General features: G+C 34.1%; 1 protein-coding gene across 11 annotated transcripts in view; it reads left to right on the top strand.

The window, feature by feature from the left end:
• LOC115232686 (FERM domain-containing protein 4A) overlaps positions 1–19289 on the top strand; it is a 383772-nt gene that overhangs the window by 166254 nt on the left and 198229 nt on the right. For all 11 annotated transcript variants that reach the window (XM_029802713.2, XM_029802715.2, XM_029802716.2 and 8 more), the window contains one exon: positions 15748–15842. In XM_029802713.2, the coding sequence (XP_029658573.1) occupies positions 15748–15842 (95 nt within the window). The remainder of the gene's footprint in view (positions 1–15747; positions 15843–19289) is intronic.

Genomic DNA, 19289 nt, shown 5'->3' with positions numbered 1-19289 from the left:
TAAAGAAAGGGAGTGTGTTGAAAAGAGAAATTTTACCCCATTGTTGATTTGAATTGAATCCAGTATTTTCAGATTAACATTCCTCACTTCTTAATAATAATAATAATAAGAAGAAAAAAATAATAATAGTTTCAAATTTTGGCACAAGGCCAGGAATTTTAGGAGAGGGTGCTAGTTGATTTCATCAACCCCAGTTCTTAACTGATACTTATTTTATCGACCCTGAAAGGACGAGAGGCAAAGTTTACTACTACTAACAATAATAATAATAATAATAATTAATTCTGGTTTATTGGCCACAAGGGCTAACTAAAATCAAGAAAAACATGTAAGGACAAAGACAGGATGAAAAGTACAAAGGGTTTTGTCCGAAAGAAAGGTCCGTGTAAACATTCATAATGATGATAATAATAATAATAATAATAATAACAACAACAACAATAATAATGCTTTCAAATTTTGGCATAAGGCCAACAATTTTGGAGAAGGGGATAAGTCGATTACATCCAATGTTCAACTGATACTTATTTTATCGACCCCAAAAGGATGGAAGGTAAAGTCGACCTCAGTGATATTTGAATGAACTAATAATAACTAGCAGTACCTGTGGAAATTCCATGTTTGTTTTGTTTTTTTTAAATTGTACTATGGAATTGTATATTTTCTGAATCATTTGATTCTTGTGATGGTGTAAAAGTCCACATAGATAGAATTGGAGGTGTAATCTCAGGAAACAATATCTCTGAAAGCTATATTCTTATGGCTTCTATTTTGTGAAATGTTCTCTATTATTTTTCATTTAACTGTGGAACATAATGAAAGCCATTATTATTCTGCTTCAGTACATTGGTAAAGTTTTAAGGAATCTTAATATGGATAATTAAAAAAATCTATAAAAACACCATATCCTAAACCTTTTCATTCTTTCTCTTGTTAGCCAACACCTATTGTTGTCCATATTTTATAAACAAATATATTTTGATTGAGCAGACGATAATTAGTTGCACCAAAGAGCATGCATCAAGTGATAGTTGATATCAAAATTAAAAGACAAAAATAATATATCAAAAGCCTACACTTTTCACTGTTCGACCACTACTGCCACCTCTTTTAACCAATATCCCTATTGACTCCAGCACCACCACCATCATCATCACATCCTACTTATCTGTACCAAGGCTCAGTCCAAGTTATTTGCCAATCGAGATTGTTTTCACTTCTTTTCATTTCGACTATCTACCTGTTTGTCTATATATTTCTATCATGATGGGTTATGTATCTGCCTACTCTGACAATATGGTTAAGCATTTAAACCTAATAATAATTTTAAAAAAGCATAAAATACTGCATAATGATGGTACCCTAGCATGAACACAGCCCTTGGACTAGAACACACGAAAGAGTAACATCCACAACTATTTGCAAAGATTATTTCACATAAAATTTAACTGTCTATCAATATGTCTAGCCATCCATCTTTCTCTCTTCTGTTGATGTATCTTACCTGTGGATAGATAGACAGATACATCAATGCCGTATTGCCTTCAGTAAACACACTTTCTCTCTCTCTCAACTAACTATATAACACAATAGCAATCCCTTTCCCCTGAGCCTAACACTCTTCTCTCTCTTTCTGTCTTTCACTTCTACCTTCAACTAACCACATGACAGCATCACACATTTCGACTTAGACAATGGTTTCAAAGTTTGGTCCCAGGCCAGCAATTTTGAGGGGAAGGAGCAAGTTGATTACATTGACCTCTGTACTTGCCTGGTTGTTATTTTATCAACCCACAAAGTAATTATAATATTAATTGTAATAATTCTTTGTAATTTTTGCACAAAGTCCACAATTTTAGGAAGATGGGATTAGTTAATTATATTGGCTCAAGTGTTCAATTGATACTTATTTTATCAATCCTGAAAAGATAAAAGACAAGTTAATCCTGGTATTCTTAGAACATTAAAAGCCATAAAAATTTCTGCTTATTTTGTATGGCACATTGACGATTCTGTGGACTCAACTGCTTTAATAATAATAACAATAATAATGGTGATAATAATCCTTTCTACTATAGGTACAAGGCCTGAAATTCTTTAGGAGGGCTAATTATTAACATTGACCCCCAGTGCTCAAGAGGTACTTATTTCATTGACCCTGAAAGAATGAAAGATGAAGTCAACCTAGGCAGCATTTGAACTGGGACATAAAGACGGACAAGATGTTTAGTATTTTGTCCAGCATGCTAACAGTTCTGCAACTTGCCACCTTAATGATAATAATAATAATAATATTGGTTTCACATTTTGGCACAAGGCCAGTAATCTTGGGGGAGGAGTAAGTCAATTACATCAACCCTAGTGTTCAACTGGTACTTATTTTATCGACCTCAGAAGGATGAAAGGTAAAGTCGACCTTGGCAGAATTTGAACTCAGAACATAAGGACAGACAAAATACTACGAAGCGTTCTGCCCAGTGTAGTAATGATTCTGCAAGTTCTCCACCTTCTAATGATGATAATAATAATAATATTACTTTTTACATCATCTCAGCATTGATTGATGATGTAAAGCAAACATTTATGAAAGAACTCTACTTAATCACTAATCCTTTTGTTTATTCAAATTGACTAACCAAAGTAACGACATTTTGCTTTGTTTCTGTTGCTGCTTTGATTTTGTGGAAAAAAAAGCCCCAATAATTTAAACATGTTTTCTAAAAAAAAGTTGCATTTGCCAAATTGGCAGCATGTTTGTATCCTGTTATATCACTTTGAGTTAAAACATATAACTTCAAATTGGTTCTTCTTGGCTGTCAGTTGTCAATTTAATCTGCTGATCAACAATTTTGTGTTGGAATCAAAAACTTCGCCTACTTCCGTATAAGGAAAAACAACTCCTACGTTTATTTATTATAAGTGCTACAATCACCCAAACACAATATATTTGCTGTTGTACCATACAAATTTATACATATTAACTTGTCTTGCTGTGTGGAAAATGTAATTTATGGTATGTCTTCTGGCTCTTTATGCTCTAGGTTCAGTTCCTACTGAGGTCAACATTGTCTTTCATTTTCTCAGAGTCACAAAAATAAAGTCAATTCCAAGGATTGATGATATCAACTAACCCCTCCAACCAAAATTGTTGGCCTTGTACCTAAATTAGAAACAATTATTTTTGAGCACTTTGAACTTAACCCTTTCACGTTCAGTTTACTCTATTAAATGTAATGCTTACTTACTCATATTGCTTTGTATTAATTATGCACTATCTCACAGTTATGACGTTTCAGTGATGTGATTGTTTACTTGTAGAATGACACTGTAGGGTTGGTGTGACAGGCTACACATAGCCAGTTTGAATGTCAAAACAGGTAGAATATTTGGGCTGAGTATGGATGCTAAATGATTAAATGATTTCTTGAAATGTTTCTCCACCACTGACTCCTGTTTTGAGTGGAATTATTTGGCGAGAATTGTATTTTCTTTATAAAACCAAATATTACAGCTAGTGGCCCATCACCACCATTACTATCATTCTGACTATCAGTTTAACATTCTTTTTTTGTTTTTGTTTTTAAAAATTTTTTTATGCTGATATAAATTAAAACTTTTGTGATACTGCACATTTGCATGTATCTTACTTTTGGCTCACATAACACATGTGATCAGACATTTCAAAATGAAATAAATACAGACTAGAGGACTCTTCAGTTTGTGACAGTAAACACACTGGTCTTCTATCACATTAGAGTATTTTTATAATTACAATAAAACCAATTGTAAAATGTTTTGCTAAACTCATATAAAACTATGAAGAATTAATAACAATAGCAATTTAGCAGCAAATAGCTTGGTTTTATTTTTTGGCATTATTGAAAGGGTGGAGTTGTTTAAAATGATTTAAGGGAGAAAAATTTCAGTCACATTATCAAATACAAAATAAATATATGAATAAAATGACTAGCAAAAAAAATATTTTGCAACTAGATGATTCACAGTTTTTATTCTGGCTTTTAACCAGGTATAGAAATAGAACATTATTTCCTTTCTTCGTATTCTAGGATAATTATTGTTAAGTTTTATTAAAATTTGGATGGAAAAATTTTTTATGTTGGCTCGGAATTCAAACACATCAGCTTAATATTGAGTAATCATTGAATCAAATATTAAATACTAATATCATGTAATAGACGATGTCTACAGTATATTTATCAAAGGAACTGAAATGGAAAGTTTAATTCATTTCTGCAATTTATACTATAATCTGCTGTCCCATGTTATTAGTACTATGTGCAATGTTTTACAACCTTGTTCATATGTCTTTAGTCTAAGATTGTTATATTGCATACAAACAATATAATTAGTTATCTGCCTTTGCCATGCCAACTTAGAGCAGACAATTTGTAATATATCATATCTCCAGTTTTGTCATTTGTTTTTGTCAATTCATTTTTTATGGTCTCAGCAACCCTGAATAACCACTTTACACATATTATAGTATAGTATAGTATATATTATTCATTTCTCACTCATGCCAGCATGGAAGGTGGATGTTAAACAATGATGGTGATGAATATTACATAATCATTTGTTTTTACTTGGTTCCAAACAGTGACTGGAGCTTATTCAATTCATTCACACTCCATTAAAGTTTTAATTGTATTCAACACATTGATCATTTCATTTTAAACTCCTTGATCTTCAGCTGTTGGGAATATTCCCCTGGTAGATCACATTACCATACATCATCAGACTTCTCTCTCTCTCTCTCACACACACACATATATCATGCAATTTAGGTGGTGGATTGGGAGAATTATTTGAGCATCAAATAAAATGCCTGCAGAATTTTGATAAGGCATTTTACATTTTGAGTTTGCCTTTCAACCAGTGTTGGATTAACCATTAAGCAAAATAAGCATGTACTTAGGGCATCAAGGGAAAGTGGGGCACCACAGAAATGGTAAATGGTTTACAGTACAAAAGAAATCACTTTCGACTTGCTAAAATAATATTCAAAGTGGTTTATATGCTCAGAAATATAATTTCCATGTGTTCATGGTGTCATAGGGAGGATCTAAAAAATAAAAATAAAAAATTTTTTTTTAATCTTTGCAATAAAAAAAATAGAAAAATTTTCAAATATAAATAAAGAGGGAATATACAAAAATCAACATTATTTTCCATCTTGCTGTTAGTTTTGTTTCTTTTTTAAAAATAAAAAAATTATCTTATGGTTTATTATTGTTTCTATTGTGAATTACATATATATGGGGACAGCAAAATTTGTTAAGTATTTAGGGGCCTCTATGGGTCTTAATGTGGTCCTGTTTTCAACTCTTTTGGAGCTAATATAGCATTTAAGTACCAGAGTCAGTTTTCTGTTCCTATGAACCATCCTAGACATGAATAGAATTATAATAAAAGAAAATTAAGAATAAATTTCATGTGACATTAGTTTATTTTGAGTCACTCACCAATACACTCCATTCTCTGCATCACAGATGTGTCTTCCATAAATTTTTTACATTCTCCTGCTTTGCCTATTTAAATATATACATGTTAATTTTATCAATAAACTCAGTCTAATTCTACATACTATTGTTTACTTGTAACTATCTCAAGCTTGCTTTCAGATCTTATAAATTTTAAGTATACTTGTACTGTATTGTAGAAAGTACTCTCTCTCTCAGACACACACACACACGCACGCACACACACACACACATCTGCAAGGAAATGTAAAAAAAAGAAACTCAACTACCAATGTATTGAAATACTAGCCTGTTTTATTTCAGATGTGCTCTACAAAGAAAATATTTTTTTCTTTTCTTTTTTCTTTTCTTTTTTTTTTTGTTATTTCTTTATTTTCCTTTTAAATGTATTATCAGACAGGAGAGTGTCTTTGAGTGAATTTATTCCATTTACCAAGGTAGGTTATTAACTGACTAATCACTATACTAGTTGTAGATGAGCACCTGTCTCACTTGTTAGTTGAAGTTTATGTATGGTTCCACTGACTGTTGCTGGAAGTGTAACAGTTCGGCTTTACACTTGAAATCAAAGTAGTTTAATATTGACAAGCACCATAATGTTTTCATTTTGTTGTTTAGACCAGGCACTGATTATTTCTCCCATTTGATAGTTTATAGTTGACTAGATATTAAGGACTGGACTCAAAAATTGGAAAGGTTATCTTGGTCAGGAAGTGGAGAAAAATATTAACTGTGAGATTAGTTAACTTGGTGTTATTATTACTGTTTTGCTTTAGCTTAAAAACAGCCAGGTGATATTTTCCAGGACTGAAGCAACATTACTAATGAAAGACTGAACATATTTGCTGAAACAGTTTGTACACATGGTTAGAAAGATATTGGAGTTAGGTGTGTCACTTCAGGTGAAGTTAGTTGTGAAATTATGAATTGTAAAATAGAAGTCTCCAGAAAAAAAAAAAAGTTCACGAAAATATTTTTACTAATTCAACAAATAATTTTTCAAAACTTTCACCCTGTAGTCTCATAAAGAAGTTACCACATACTATATATTCCAAAACAAATTAGTTCACATTCTCTCAAAAAAGAAAAAAAGATTATATAATTCTTATAGTGTTAACACACACACACACACACATGCATGTGTGTGTGTTAATGGTAGATTTGGTCTGAATTGCTCAGTACTAAATTGGCTTTTATTCTATGAAAAGCCTTTTCTCTTTGAAATCATTTTGAGATTATATTATAGATAGTGAAGGCTCCATATTTGATGGTCTACAGGATTTAGTTTTATATCGTGCAGTTCTGAGTTCAAATTGTTATGGTTCATCTCTCTATGGAGGTTTATAAAATAACTACAGGGAGTTTAATCTCTGATCCCTTAAAAGTCCTTTCCAAGAACTCTGTTATGAAAAAATAATTTCTGGAAAAGACAGCCATAGTTATTTGATGTACTTTTAGAAACTTGATGAATTATTTACCGATGTCGTGCTAATGCACTGTATTTATTTACATGTTATGAATTTTCCAGCTGATTGCCTGTTAGGATTAAATTGTAGTCATTGATTAAATAAGCAGATGAAAGAAAGGCTGGTCACAGCTTACATTTTCAAGATTAGAGTGCTGCTTGTTAAGCAATTAACAAAGAGGAATTGTTGGGTAGATAACACAAAGTAGGATTCCTTAGATAATAGGTCATAATGTTAAGGAAGCTGCATTATGTCATGAAAATTAGAATTAATAAACAAAGCACATATTCAATTGATTGCACTTAAGAATTGAGAGACTCACAATTTAGCATTTATTCTAGACTATTAAAGAATTAGCTTAAGTTATATTTTAGTTAAGGCTGAGAGGGACAAATCAATCAATTTTAACTTATAACTACAAATTAATAATTATTGGAGGTGGGGCTACCTGAGTACTGTGTCGTCTACATGGTGTTTGTAGATTAGAATGTATTGCACATCAAACTGTTGTGTTGTATTGTGTTTTGTAGTTGTTGAGACTGATGACACTTTACCTTAAAATGTTCAAATTGCAACCACAAGTATGTTAAACTATATATTTGCATTCAGATAAAGCTTGATTGAATAACTGAAGTAGATATTGAGCTTAGAAGAGGATGGCGAGTCTTCAGTTGCAGGTGATAAAAAATGAAAATACAAACTTATTTGGTTATGAATAGCAGAAACATTTACTTGGGGCTCTAAAAGTCTAATGTACATTGACACAGGTGGGTGTTTTTGTATATATAAACAGATAGGGATAAATATGTTGCAAGTACATCTGGATAAAAAAAAAATACAAATCTTTACTAAATATTATCCAAGTTGGAGAGAGAAAACAGAAGAATAAAATCAACACAATAGAATTTACAAATGATTAACAAAGGTTAAGATAATAACATTTTACCCATATTTTTCCTGTTTTACATCTATGCTCGCATAGGTAGTATGGCTCTTTTGTCAGAGTCAATGTGTATTTTTATACCTACATACCCTCCCTTCTGCTAAGCACTCAAGAATAACATTAGCAAATAGTCTGTTTGATGTTCACCCAGGCAAACTAGAACAAGGAAAGTTATGTACTCCATTCAGAAGCACAGCGTAGTTACTGATTCGATCTCATGACTATCGTTCAGTATCCCACCCTTAACATCTATCTCTTGTGTAATAATTTCCCTCATCTTCAAATGTTTATAGTTGTTAGTTTGGATGACTTGGTTCGGAGTTATTTAACTTCTGAAAGTCATTAATCCTCTTTGGTTATTTATCATTAACATCATCTTGTGTGTACAGATTAATGTATAGGTATTACGAAAAGGAGTGGCCCAGTCTTGTAAGTGCATGAAAACTTGAAAACTTGAATCCCATTTGAAGAGTTATTAAAGTACTGCACTGGGATCTTGTGGAAATCTTGTTATGAAACAAATGCGTCTTTATTATCACATGCCCAACTAAGTATGAGACTAAGGTTCTAAATGTGGGAGAAATCTTAGGGAGTTAGAAAGAAATTAGGTAAGCTTGATTCCTTGAATGTGTAATGCCAGACCCTCATGAGGATAGAACGTAAAGTTAAGAATGTGACGAGTCATTGAAGGCATCAACCAGAATGTACAGGGGAGACAACTGTGTTGGTATGGGGCAGAGTATTTCTGTTGGAGGAAAATGTGATATGTATCTCAAGTGAAGGATATTTGTGGGAAAAAAAGATATTGAGAAAGATGTACTCAAACCTTAGGATGATGAGCTTTACAGAATAGATGATGAAAGACTGAGATAATTGGCAATATTCTCTATGGCAGAGCTGTACAACTTTTGCCATCACAAAAGTGAGAATGTTAATATGATGGTGGTGATGGCTCTCTCAAGTTAGTGAGTCCCAGTTGAGTTGTAGGGGAACATTAACTGTTGATTGTAATCGTCACACTCTTTCTACAGACCCCTACCGAAATAGTTGAAATAGTTTGATAAAGTGGGTGGGCTGATTAATAACTAAGGATAAAAATGAGGTGTTCATTGTTATTGAAGGCAATCTATAGAAAATATGTAAATGTTGAATTAATTAAAGAAAGGGAGGAAAACTGCTAAATTCTAACTTCTATAAAGTTTCATACCATCATTTCAAACTCCCCTTACCTCCAGTGTGCTATGAGCACATGTTGTCTGAAAGGAGTTGTTCTGTGAAAGTGACATACAACATTGATTAGCATGTTCAGGTTTGAATCTTCCAGAGTATATTAATGAACCTGTGCATTGTTGTTTTGATTTTTACTGTTCTTCGTGCACATGATGATTTATTATCAAATTGGCAGACACCAGATTGCAGCAACAAATATTTTGCTTACTGAACTCTATAAACACAACTTTTGTAGTGGCAGAAACCCATGCACTGGAGAATCCAGTGTAGTGCATCATAGAAGACCTGGGCAAAACAAAAAAAATTGAGGAAGGCCTGAATTTGCAGTGCCTCAACCTCAAACATGCTAAGGCCAGTACCATGGATCAGGAAGCATGGAATAACATCATCACCAGAGTCCATCATCCAGTGGTACCCACTGCAGCATATAGGTTGTGAGGACAGCCTCCCCTTCCAGATGCCAGCTAGGCATTTTACTTATTTATGAACAAAAACCACAGTTCTTGTTTAGATTCACAACCAGGATGGACTGAGTAAACACAACCGGGTTGAAGCACTTTGGAGTCTCAAAGTCCCCTTACCTCTTTGAACCAATGGGTTATAAACATACATCATATGAAAGGAGAAGCTCGAAAGGCAAAAATGCAATAGCAATTAGCATATTCAGTTTTAAATTTGCTGGAATGTACTAAGAAGAACTCTGTATGTCATTGTTTTGATTCCGCTGTTATCCATGCTCATGATGATTTAATTAAATTTGATGATTTTTAGTTTAAACTACTGTCCTAGTGTATCTGAATTTTTTTTCTTTCAAAACTCAATCCAACATAAACTAATTGTAACATTTATGATAGAGCTCATTGAAATAATTTGATCATCCCTTATCAGTGATTAATTTTTAACACCTTAACGTAAAGTCAAATTTACATTAATTCATTTTGTCTTATGTTTTCCTTCTAAGATTTCTAATTTGTGATTTGCACTTTATGTAAAGAGGTTACAAAATTAAGTATTCATCAATAAGCAAACAGAAATAGAAATCAAAATCAAATAAAAATAGGAATAAAAGGATGTAAACTTTTGTTTTTATTTACTTTATTTTAAAATGTTTTATTATTTGTATTTATTGTACAGAATCTTTGCATGAGTCTGCCAACACTTAGATTATTGTGATGATTTTGACCCAAAAGTTTATCTTTATCGACATTAACATTTTACATCCATTTATAGAGGGATATATATATATATATATATATATATATATATATATATATATATATATATATATATATATATATATATATTTTTATAGATAGATATTTATGTGTGTGTATGTAAATGTATGTGTGTAAGATTATAATTCCTTTTCTCCACCTGTTTTAGATAAATTCTTCTATGGATTTCACATGTTTTTATTTAACCTTAGATATCACCTTTTTTTATATATTAAAAGAAAAAACAAACCTAAAATTAATCTGTAAGTTGTGCCAGTACTATCAGAAACTCTTCCTTTTGCTACAGTGTGTGTGTATAAATCACATATAATATAATTGCCTCCTGAACTAATTTGATGTGTTAAGAATCCATACCCTCTCCTTTACCTTGCAAAGCCATCATCTGTAACTGACTGCTTTTATGGTTACTGGAAGTCAGCTCTGTTAAGAGTTTATACTGAGATAAAAGAAAGTTGATCAGTCTTTCATTTCTTAGCTAACAACAGCTAAAAACATGTCGTATATTTCTTAATATAACAGAAAACGATCAAATTATTTAAAATCTATGTATAAAGGTAAGTGTGGCTCTATGTTAAGATGTTTGCTTTGTATCCACATGGTCATAGGTTCAGTTCGACTGCACAGTATCTTGGGCAAGTATCTTTTATCATAGCCTTCCATTAACCAATGCAGTGGAGTGGAACAGGGCACACGGAAAGTATGGAAGCCCATTACCACTACCTTTATCGTCATTATCTTTGCCTTCGATACATGGTTGTGGTGAAGAGCAGGTCCAAGGTGTTGTTGCCTATTTAAAACTGTATACAGCTATGGTACGACCACACTTGGAATTCGCATCATCAGTTTGGAATCCCTATCTTGCTCAGAACATTGACCTCCTGGAATCTGTCCAGAGACGTGCAACCAAACGCATACCCTCCATCAGACACCTACCATATTCTGAGCACCTTGTTTCCCTGGGCATGGATTCACTGAAGCTCCGGCGTCTGGCGACGGACTTGGTAAACACCCACAAGGTTATCAACCACCTCACCAACAACAACACTGAACACCTTTTTGATCTCCATGTGTCTAACACACGTGGACATGCCTACAAAGTCAGAAAACAACACAGCTCCCATGACTTTCAGAAACATTTTTTCACGCTCAGAGTTGCTGAAGCATGGAATAAACTGCCTGCGTCAGTTGTTGACTGCCATGACACTGTATCCTTTAAGGCCCTCATGCTTTCCGAAATCCGCCGAAACTACACCTGATTATATATACACTTTAGATGAGTTGTAGTGCACCTGAGCACTGTACACAATTATTATTATTATTATTATTATATATACATCCGTGCATGTATATGCATACATGTACACATGCACACATGCATTTATTCATTTTTCCATTTTGCAATGCAACCTCTTCTATTGCTAAGCTGGTTGCTAAACTAGAATGGATTTTCAACTAATTATAACCCCCTGTTGACAATTTGAATGAATTTATTACACTGGAATTCTTGTTGCTAGCTACTTCTGTTGGCCATTTTTCACATAGTGATCAAGTCCCGTCATTTTTCCCCCCTCTTCAAGAAAACATTGTTTGTATTAGGTTCACTTTGAGATCTCTTAATTCTTAACTTTTATTTCCACATGCAGAATTTCTTCTTTGAATCTTTGGCTGATTCATTTATATGAACTCAGTCACTGGCATACAGGTGTTCCCCACAACGACCAGTCTTAAGCTTCTTTATGTCCTGGAGAACTTTAATAAATAATCAGGAGGGGGTTGAGAACCAAGCCTTGTTGGACTCCTACTTGCATGCTGACTTTGTTCACTGACCTTGTTTCTAAGTTGCCAACAACATCTCTGTACACAGCTTACATGACTCTCTCAAGCTGTTATTCTATTCCCAGTTTTCTTAATGACTGTTAGACTATAGAACATAATAACCTTTCAAAAGCTTTCTACAGGTTGGTAAATGCTAGATACAATGGCTTATTCTTAGTTAAAAACTCGCTAGGAAGAGGGCATTTATGGGACCTTGTCCTGGAACAAACTGAAAACGAATCCTATCTGAACTAATTTCCTTGCTAATTAGCTGTGCTGTAACTTTCCAGGTTATGAGAGTCATAACCATGTACAACAATTTGATAACTCAGTTGTCTCCTCTTTCTAGAGTATCTCCTTTGCCTTTCTGTACTGCTTGTATCCTATTTAAGTTAATTGCAGATACTTCTTTTTGGCAGGTATTTTAAATGTCTCAGCAACTATCCCTTATAAACCAACTATCTTTCCTGCCTTCATATCCTTAATTGTGCTTTCAGCCAGGGCGGTGGAGTCAGAGTTGTGAAGTCCGAGTCAGAAACAATGAAGGGGTAGCTGGAGTCGGAGTCTGTATAGTTTTGCTGACTCTGACTCACAATATCTTTATTGTTTAATATAAACCAGTTATAACATATAGGCCTACTCAAAGTACAAGTGTATGCATATGTTTTAGGAGATATGTAGACCACAATCACTTCATTTCATTAAGAGGAGTTGGAGCTGCCAATAGTAGAGGTGTCAGAGTTTTTTGATTCCACAGCCCTGCTTTCAGCCATACTGCCATAAACGTCAAAGCTGATACCTGTATTGGGTCTACTTAGGGTAGAGCTTCTCTCTCCTATGCATTCTAATCATTCAGTAACTTCTCATAGTAACATTAATATACTTCTTTTCTGTGTCAATGAGGGCAAGTCCACCATTGACATTCTGTACAGACATTTCCTCTTCATCATGATTTGCACTGGCATATTCATTACAATATAGAACACCACACATTGATCAAACAACTGACCAACTGATAGCCAGCCAGGCATTTGTATGTAATCCACTGCAATGCAGCCAAAATTATATAAATTCTGTTATAAGAAAAATCACGCATACACATAAGTATTTTGTTTATTGGTAAATTCTACCTCTTCCTCTCCTTATACCTTTCTTAACATTACTCCTCTACACACATACATGCATCCTATCTAATTATTTCATTTACAAATTTTACACTTCATTTCAACCCAACCTATAAGTTATGTGTACATCCCACCCACAAGAGCTCTTGCATGCAACTAGCACCTTCTACATTTTATAGTCTGAAGAGACTGCAAATCATCTCTATCTCTCTCTCTCTCCATTTAATGAGTCTTCCCCCACCTGCTGTAATTTAATACATACGTCATCCGCAAGGTGTATGTGCTATGCCAAGTGGTCAGCATGGATTTGTGGCCTCCACAAACTGCATGGAAGGTAACTCATAGAAGAAAAATAACTGAGAATAAAAATATGCATGGTGAAGATGTAATTGGAGGAACATCCAGCTGTAAACATCAGGAACCTCTGACCATGTGTTAGAACCTACTGACTGATGCCAAATGACTGCACAAATTATTTTACTTTCACGTGCTGATAATAGATACTAATGTACTCAACAACCATCTTAAACTCTCCTCTTCTTGTCAAGTACAAACTTTCAGGGCTGCCGCCAAAAATGTAGTTTCAGTGAAAAGTAGGTTTGTAGAGATTGTTTATATGCTAGAGTAGACGTATGCTATGTACAAGAGGTAAGATGGAGGTGAGGCATGGAATGCAAGTACAAGTTTTTCAAGGTGGGTAACAACATCAGGATAGATGGAGTAAGCAAATTGCTTGCAGAGGAACACATAAAATAACTAAGGTAATCAGTGCATGATAAGAATTAAATTTAGAGTAGCCATTGGAAACACAACAGCAATCTTTGCATGTGCACAACAATCAGGATTAATAGATGAACAAATGGACTGTTTTTACAAAGCTCTCTTGCAGAGACCACCTTCACAATGAATGTTATTGACTTCCTTATCACACCTGGCAGATAGGCTCCTGGGGTTCTCTGAAACAAATTACTTAGCCATTTGTAACACTAACTTCAGTAAATTGATCACTCACCAAATCAACTACCAATCAGATAAACACACAAGTCAGACTTCATATTCACTGGGTACTCCCTCTCTCTCTCTCTCTGTTTTTTTTTTCTTTCTTTCTGTATATTGCTGAGAAAACTATTAAAAATCTGTGCTGAATGGTTCTACTTGTGTGTCTCACCATCGTTAATGCTGAGAACCAATGACCGGTCCTTCGGAAATATGTAATAAAATGTGATTATAAATAAATAAAATGGGATATGAATATTAAGCTTTAATATAAATCAGTATTAGATGAGTCTAACAAAGGTCTATTGCTTATCTGAGTATAGTATTTTTTGTTTTGTCCCCTCTACATCCTTAAATTCATATCCCACTAAGGTTGCCTTAGCTCTGTAGCTCATAAAATAGTAACACTTTCATACTGGTATTATTTTATTTGTATTGTTTATACTTCCATTTTCAAAAACAATCATTGTCTTTCATCAAGAGCAAACAATACTATTCAGTATTCAGAAATGTTTAATTTAATGGATGGCAGCTTTGGTAGAGTTTTTAGTTCAAATCCTGCCTTTCACTCTTCTGAGTTTGAAAGAATAAGTCCTGGGATTGATATAACTAACCATATCCTTGAAGGTATCTCTCCAACAACTGAATTATATTAAGAAAATTTCTGCTTTCTGTTGATATTGATGAGGACAGCTGCATAAAGAAGTGTCAAGTTCTAATTGTGGAGGGTGCCTGTGTTATGGGTAGACCCAGAAAGACACGGGATGAAGTGGTGAGAAAGGATTTTTGAATGCTGGGCCTCACTGAAGAAATAACAAGGGATCGGGAGACATGGCGATTTGCTGTATTTGATAAGATGCATCAAGCTAAGTAAAATTACTGTCTTCCATACATACAGGCTTGTCTTTCAGGTTCCAGTGCTACTTAAAAAGCACCTGTGACAGTACTGTATTAATGCACCCATGCCAGTGCTATGTAAAAATACTTGTACTGGTGGCATATTGATATGGACATATATAAATCAAACTTGACTCCAAGAACTAGGCAAAAAACTGATGACCTATTAGTGGGGAGTCCTGGAAAGAGAGGAAAACCTAAGATGAAGAAGAAATGCCGAAGTCAGAACTTAAGATGTTGGACCTTGCATAACAGATGATAGAAGACTGATACAGTTGAGAATATTCTGCACAGCATCCAAACCATGCTAGCAAGGAAAAATAACTAAAACATTGACAATGATGATGGTAGTGATTGATATCTGTAATTTCAACACATCGAATATTCCAAATTGTTTCAAAACTTTTTGATAAATATTTTTTTAACATAATAGAAATTTTATTTGCATTATAAATATCTTGAAACATTTTCTAAAACAGAAGAAAACGTGAATATTTTAAATTTGATATTAAATTATCCTTTTTTTATTGTTTATTGCAGCCAAAACTTTACACCAAAGATCTACTTGATCTTGTGGCCTCGCATCTTAACTTAAAAGAAAAGGAATATTTTGGTCTATACTACTTGGATGAAAAGTAAGATACATTTTTTTATATTTTCAACCGTCTTATTTATTTACATTATTTACATTTGACAGATATTTGTCCTCATCTTGTTTGTTGTTAACACAATGTTTCGGCTGATATGCCCTCCAGCCTTCATCAGGTGTCTTGGGGAAATTTCGAACCTAGGTTCTCAATCCTAAGATATTTTTCGATGTTATTATTATTATTATTATTATTCTGGTCACTGCATGGAATCAAACTTGGAATCTTGGGGTTAAGAGCATGGGCTACTAACCCCAAGATTCCAAGTTCGATTCCAAGCAGTGACCTGAATAATAATAATAATAATGATAATAACATCGAAAAAATACCTTAGGGATCAGAACCCAGGCTCGAAATTTCCCCAAGACACCTGATGAAGCCTGGAGGGTATATCAGCAAAACATTGTGTTAACAACAAACAAGATGAGGACAAATATCCATCAAATGTAAATAATGTACGTAATTCCTCATCTCTTAAATATAGAGCTGTTTTATTTATAGTTTCTATATTCAAAAGATAAAATCTACTGCAACTGAATCTCTGTATTTGTTTACCTTTGTTTCAACTAAAAGCTACTATTGAAAATACTTGGCTCTTTTTAAATACTCAAATCTCAATGATCACTTTCTTTCATGTATATGAAACATACTGGTAGTATGGCATAAAGAGTCCAGAAAGAGTCCATGGCTACCCACATGGTTCATGGTCTCAAAAATGTTTCCTATGAAGAAAGGCTGAGGACGCTCAACCTTTATTCTCTAGAAAAACGCCGCCACCATGGTGATCTCATTCTCGCCCACAACATCATAAGCGGAAAGTGTAACCTCTCGAAAGAGCTGTTCTTCACTCCTGCTCCAGAGCGTCGGCTGCGGGGTCATTCCAAAAAGCTCTACCTGTGATGATTTCATCTCAATCGAAGGAGAGGAGCTTTCTCCGTCTGGATTGCGGATCCGTGGAACAAGCTGCCAGACGAGATGGTGAAGATGCCGACGACCGCTTTGTTCAAAGCCTCCCTTGACCTCAAGTGGCCTGAACTCTTTACATGAACACCACCCTGTACTTAACTCCATGTCCCCCTACATGGCCTTGCTATTTGCTTTTGAGCCAAATTAATTAACTAACTAACTAACATTAATGTTTCTGTAGTATTTAGTTATGTCTCTCTTTGTTCCAAGTTAAACATACTGAAGTTGACTTTGCTTTTTATCATTCTTGAGTTAGGTATATAAATTGATTCATTTGATTGTGGCTCTCTCCTCTAATGTGTGTGGCCTTGTGCTAATATGAGAAATTATTATTTTATGCTATTTGGCATAAAATTATACATTAGTGGGTTAAATGCCTTACACTGTTTAGTCTTATCCTTTCTATGTTGTGAGTTCAAATTCTATTGATGGCTGTCCACTCAATCTTGAGTGTGACCACCCTCTAATCTATATCAGTTCATTTTATGATTTGTGAACTCCAAGGTAATCCCCCACACTCAAGCCTACCAACAAGTGGTACTCATTGTGTGTATGTGTGTATCCCTCTCTCTCTCTCTCTCTCTCTCTCTCTTTCGGAGAGGCACTGAGCAGCTATACGCACACATACACACACGGCAGTAACTTCCACCTACCGAATTCAATCACAAAGCTCCGGTCGGCTCGGGGCTATAGATATATATATAGATATATATATATATATATATATATATACACACACACACACACACACACACACACACACACATATATATATATATATATTAAATTCAGAGCCACTCCTTCCTTAGCTTTTCATTGCATTCTTCCAGTCTAAAATCATAAAAAAAATATAAGCATCGTCAAAAGCTTCACCACCAAAGAATCACTAAAGGGTGAAAAATTGCACGAGTATGACATATCAAAAGGTACACCTTTTAAACTTGTACTGAACACAATCCCTTTTTGAGTAAGATAAAAGAGTTTCTAATGTCACAAAAAGTTGTTATGACTGGACTGTGCCAAATTTAGGTTTTGTTTCAGAGTATTTATAGACAGGATAGCAGTGGTTTGGAGAGTTTTCCCTATTCTGGGTAGATACAATATAGTTAATAAGCCCTACTATAGCTAATAAGTTCTGTCTACCCCTCTTCTAGAGAGATCTTGTGACAAAATTTAGGGGGCCATCATGCAACCCACCCAAAAATTAGTCCTACAGCTAACTCAAATATGTTAGATTAGTGTTCCAACTCACTATTATGTTGACCTGTGTTGAGTTTATCATCCTTTTGACAGGTTTTTTTTTATCCTACTAAATCTCTTGCAACCAGCCCTCCACACCAGGCAAAGCTAGCCTAGTAGCGTTGGGTGGTGGTGGGTGGCTGAAGGGGTCAGATATACTGGATTATTTATTAGTAGTCACACTCAAACCAACCTGGCATATATCAGTAAATACTTTTTGATGCTGTCAACTATATTCTTCCACTCAATAGTAGAACTTAATATCAAGCTCTATGACCCATTTGACAGGAGATCATGTTACCAATCACAAGTTAAGTGAGTCAGTGGGCTTGTTGCTTTCTTCTGTTTCAAATTAGCGCTTGTATTGTCTGATACCATTTTATGTTGATAATCTTAGCAGCTAATTCATGATGTGGCTAAATAGAAAATGCTAAATTGTTCCCCAGTTAAAAAGTCTGAAATCCATGATTAAGTCATTAATGGTTATAGAGGTAGTTGCTTAAAGACTTAATTAATCCTTTTCGTTATGTGTCAATTAGGCAGATGCATTTAGTGATTATACTGTGAAATGTTTTATTCTATTAAGAATGTTAATTAGTTATCTCATTTAGAAAAAAACATTGCCATCTACAACAGAAGTAAATATTCTTGTTTCTATAACTAATTTTTAGACACGACATTGCAAATTAATATTCCTTACAAATATGCTAAATTTTTGGACTGTCACAGAACATAGTAAAATACTTTTAAACAGCGTAGTTTGGTTAGCAAAAAAAAAAAAAAAAACAATTAGTGCTCTTATATTGTAAGAGTAGTCTCCCTTGGCACATTGGGCTGTTAGAACTTTCCAAATATTTATATATAGACTAATGTTCTTTTTAGGGCAGTAGGCTAGCAAATTTAGTAAAGAGGTCAATCAATGTATTTAGTTACGTCCCTTTATATTGTGAGCGTAAATCTTACCAGAAACGATTTTCTTTCTGGAGTTCATGAAATAAAGTACCGGTGGGGCATTGTAGTTGAATAAATTATTAGGCATATTATAAATCAGTATAAAGGTTTTTACAAGGCAGAGAACTGGCAAAGATAAGCATAACAGATTGTTGTATTAGCGGAGAGCTTAAAGATATTTTTAGCACTTCACACACACACTTACTGTGGGAGTGTCTTTTATAACCATTAAAAAATGACGCCAAAACGTTTCATTTTACTTGTTTCAGTCATTTGACT

Source organism: Octopus sinensis, linkage group LG2, assembly GCF_006345805.1.
Source record: "Octopus sinensis linkage group LG2, ASM634580v1, whole genome shotgun sequence".
In the NCBI taxonomy this organism is placed as follows: Eukaryota; Metazoa; Mollusca; class Cephalopoda; order Octopoda; family Octopodidae; genus Octopus; species Octopus sinensis.
Note: the sequence above shows the minus strand (reverse complement) of the source record. Positions and strands in the feature narration are given on the sequence as shown.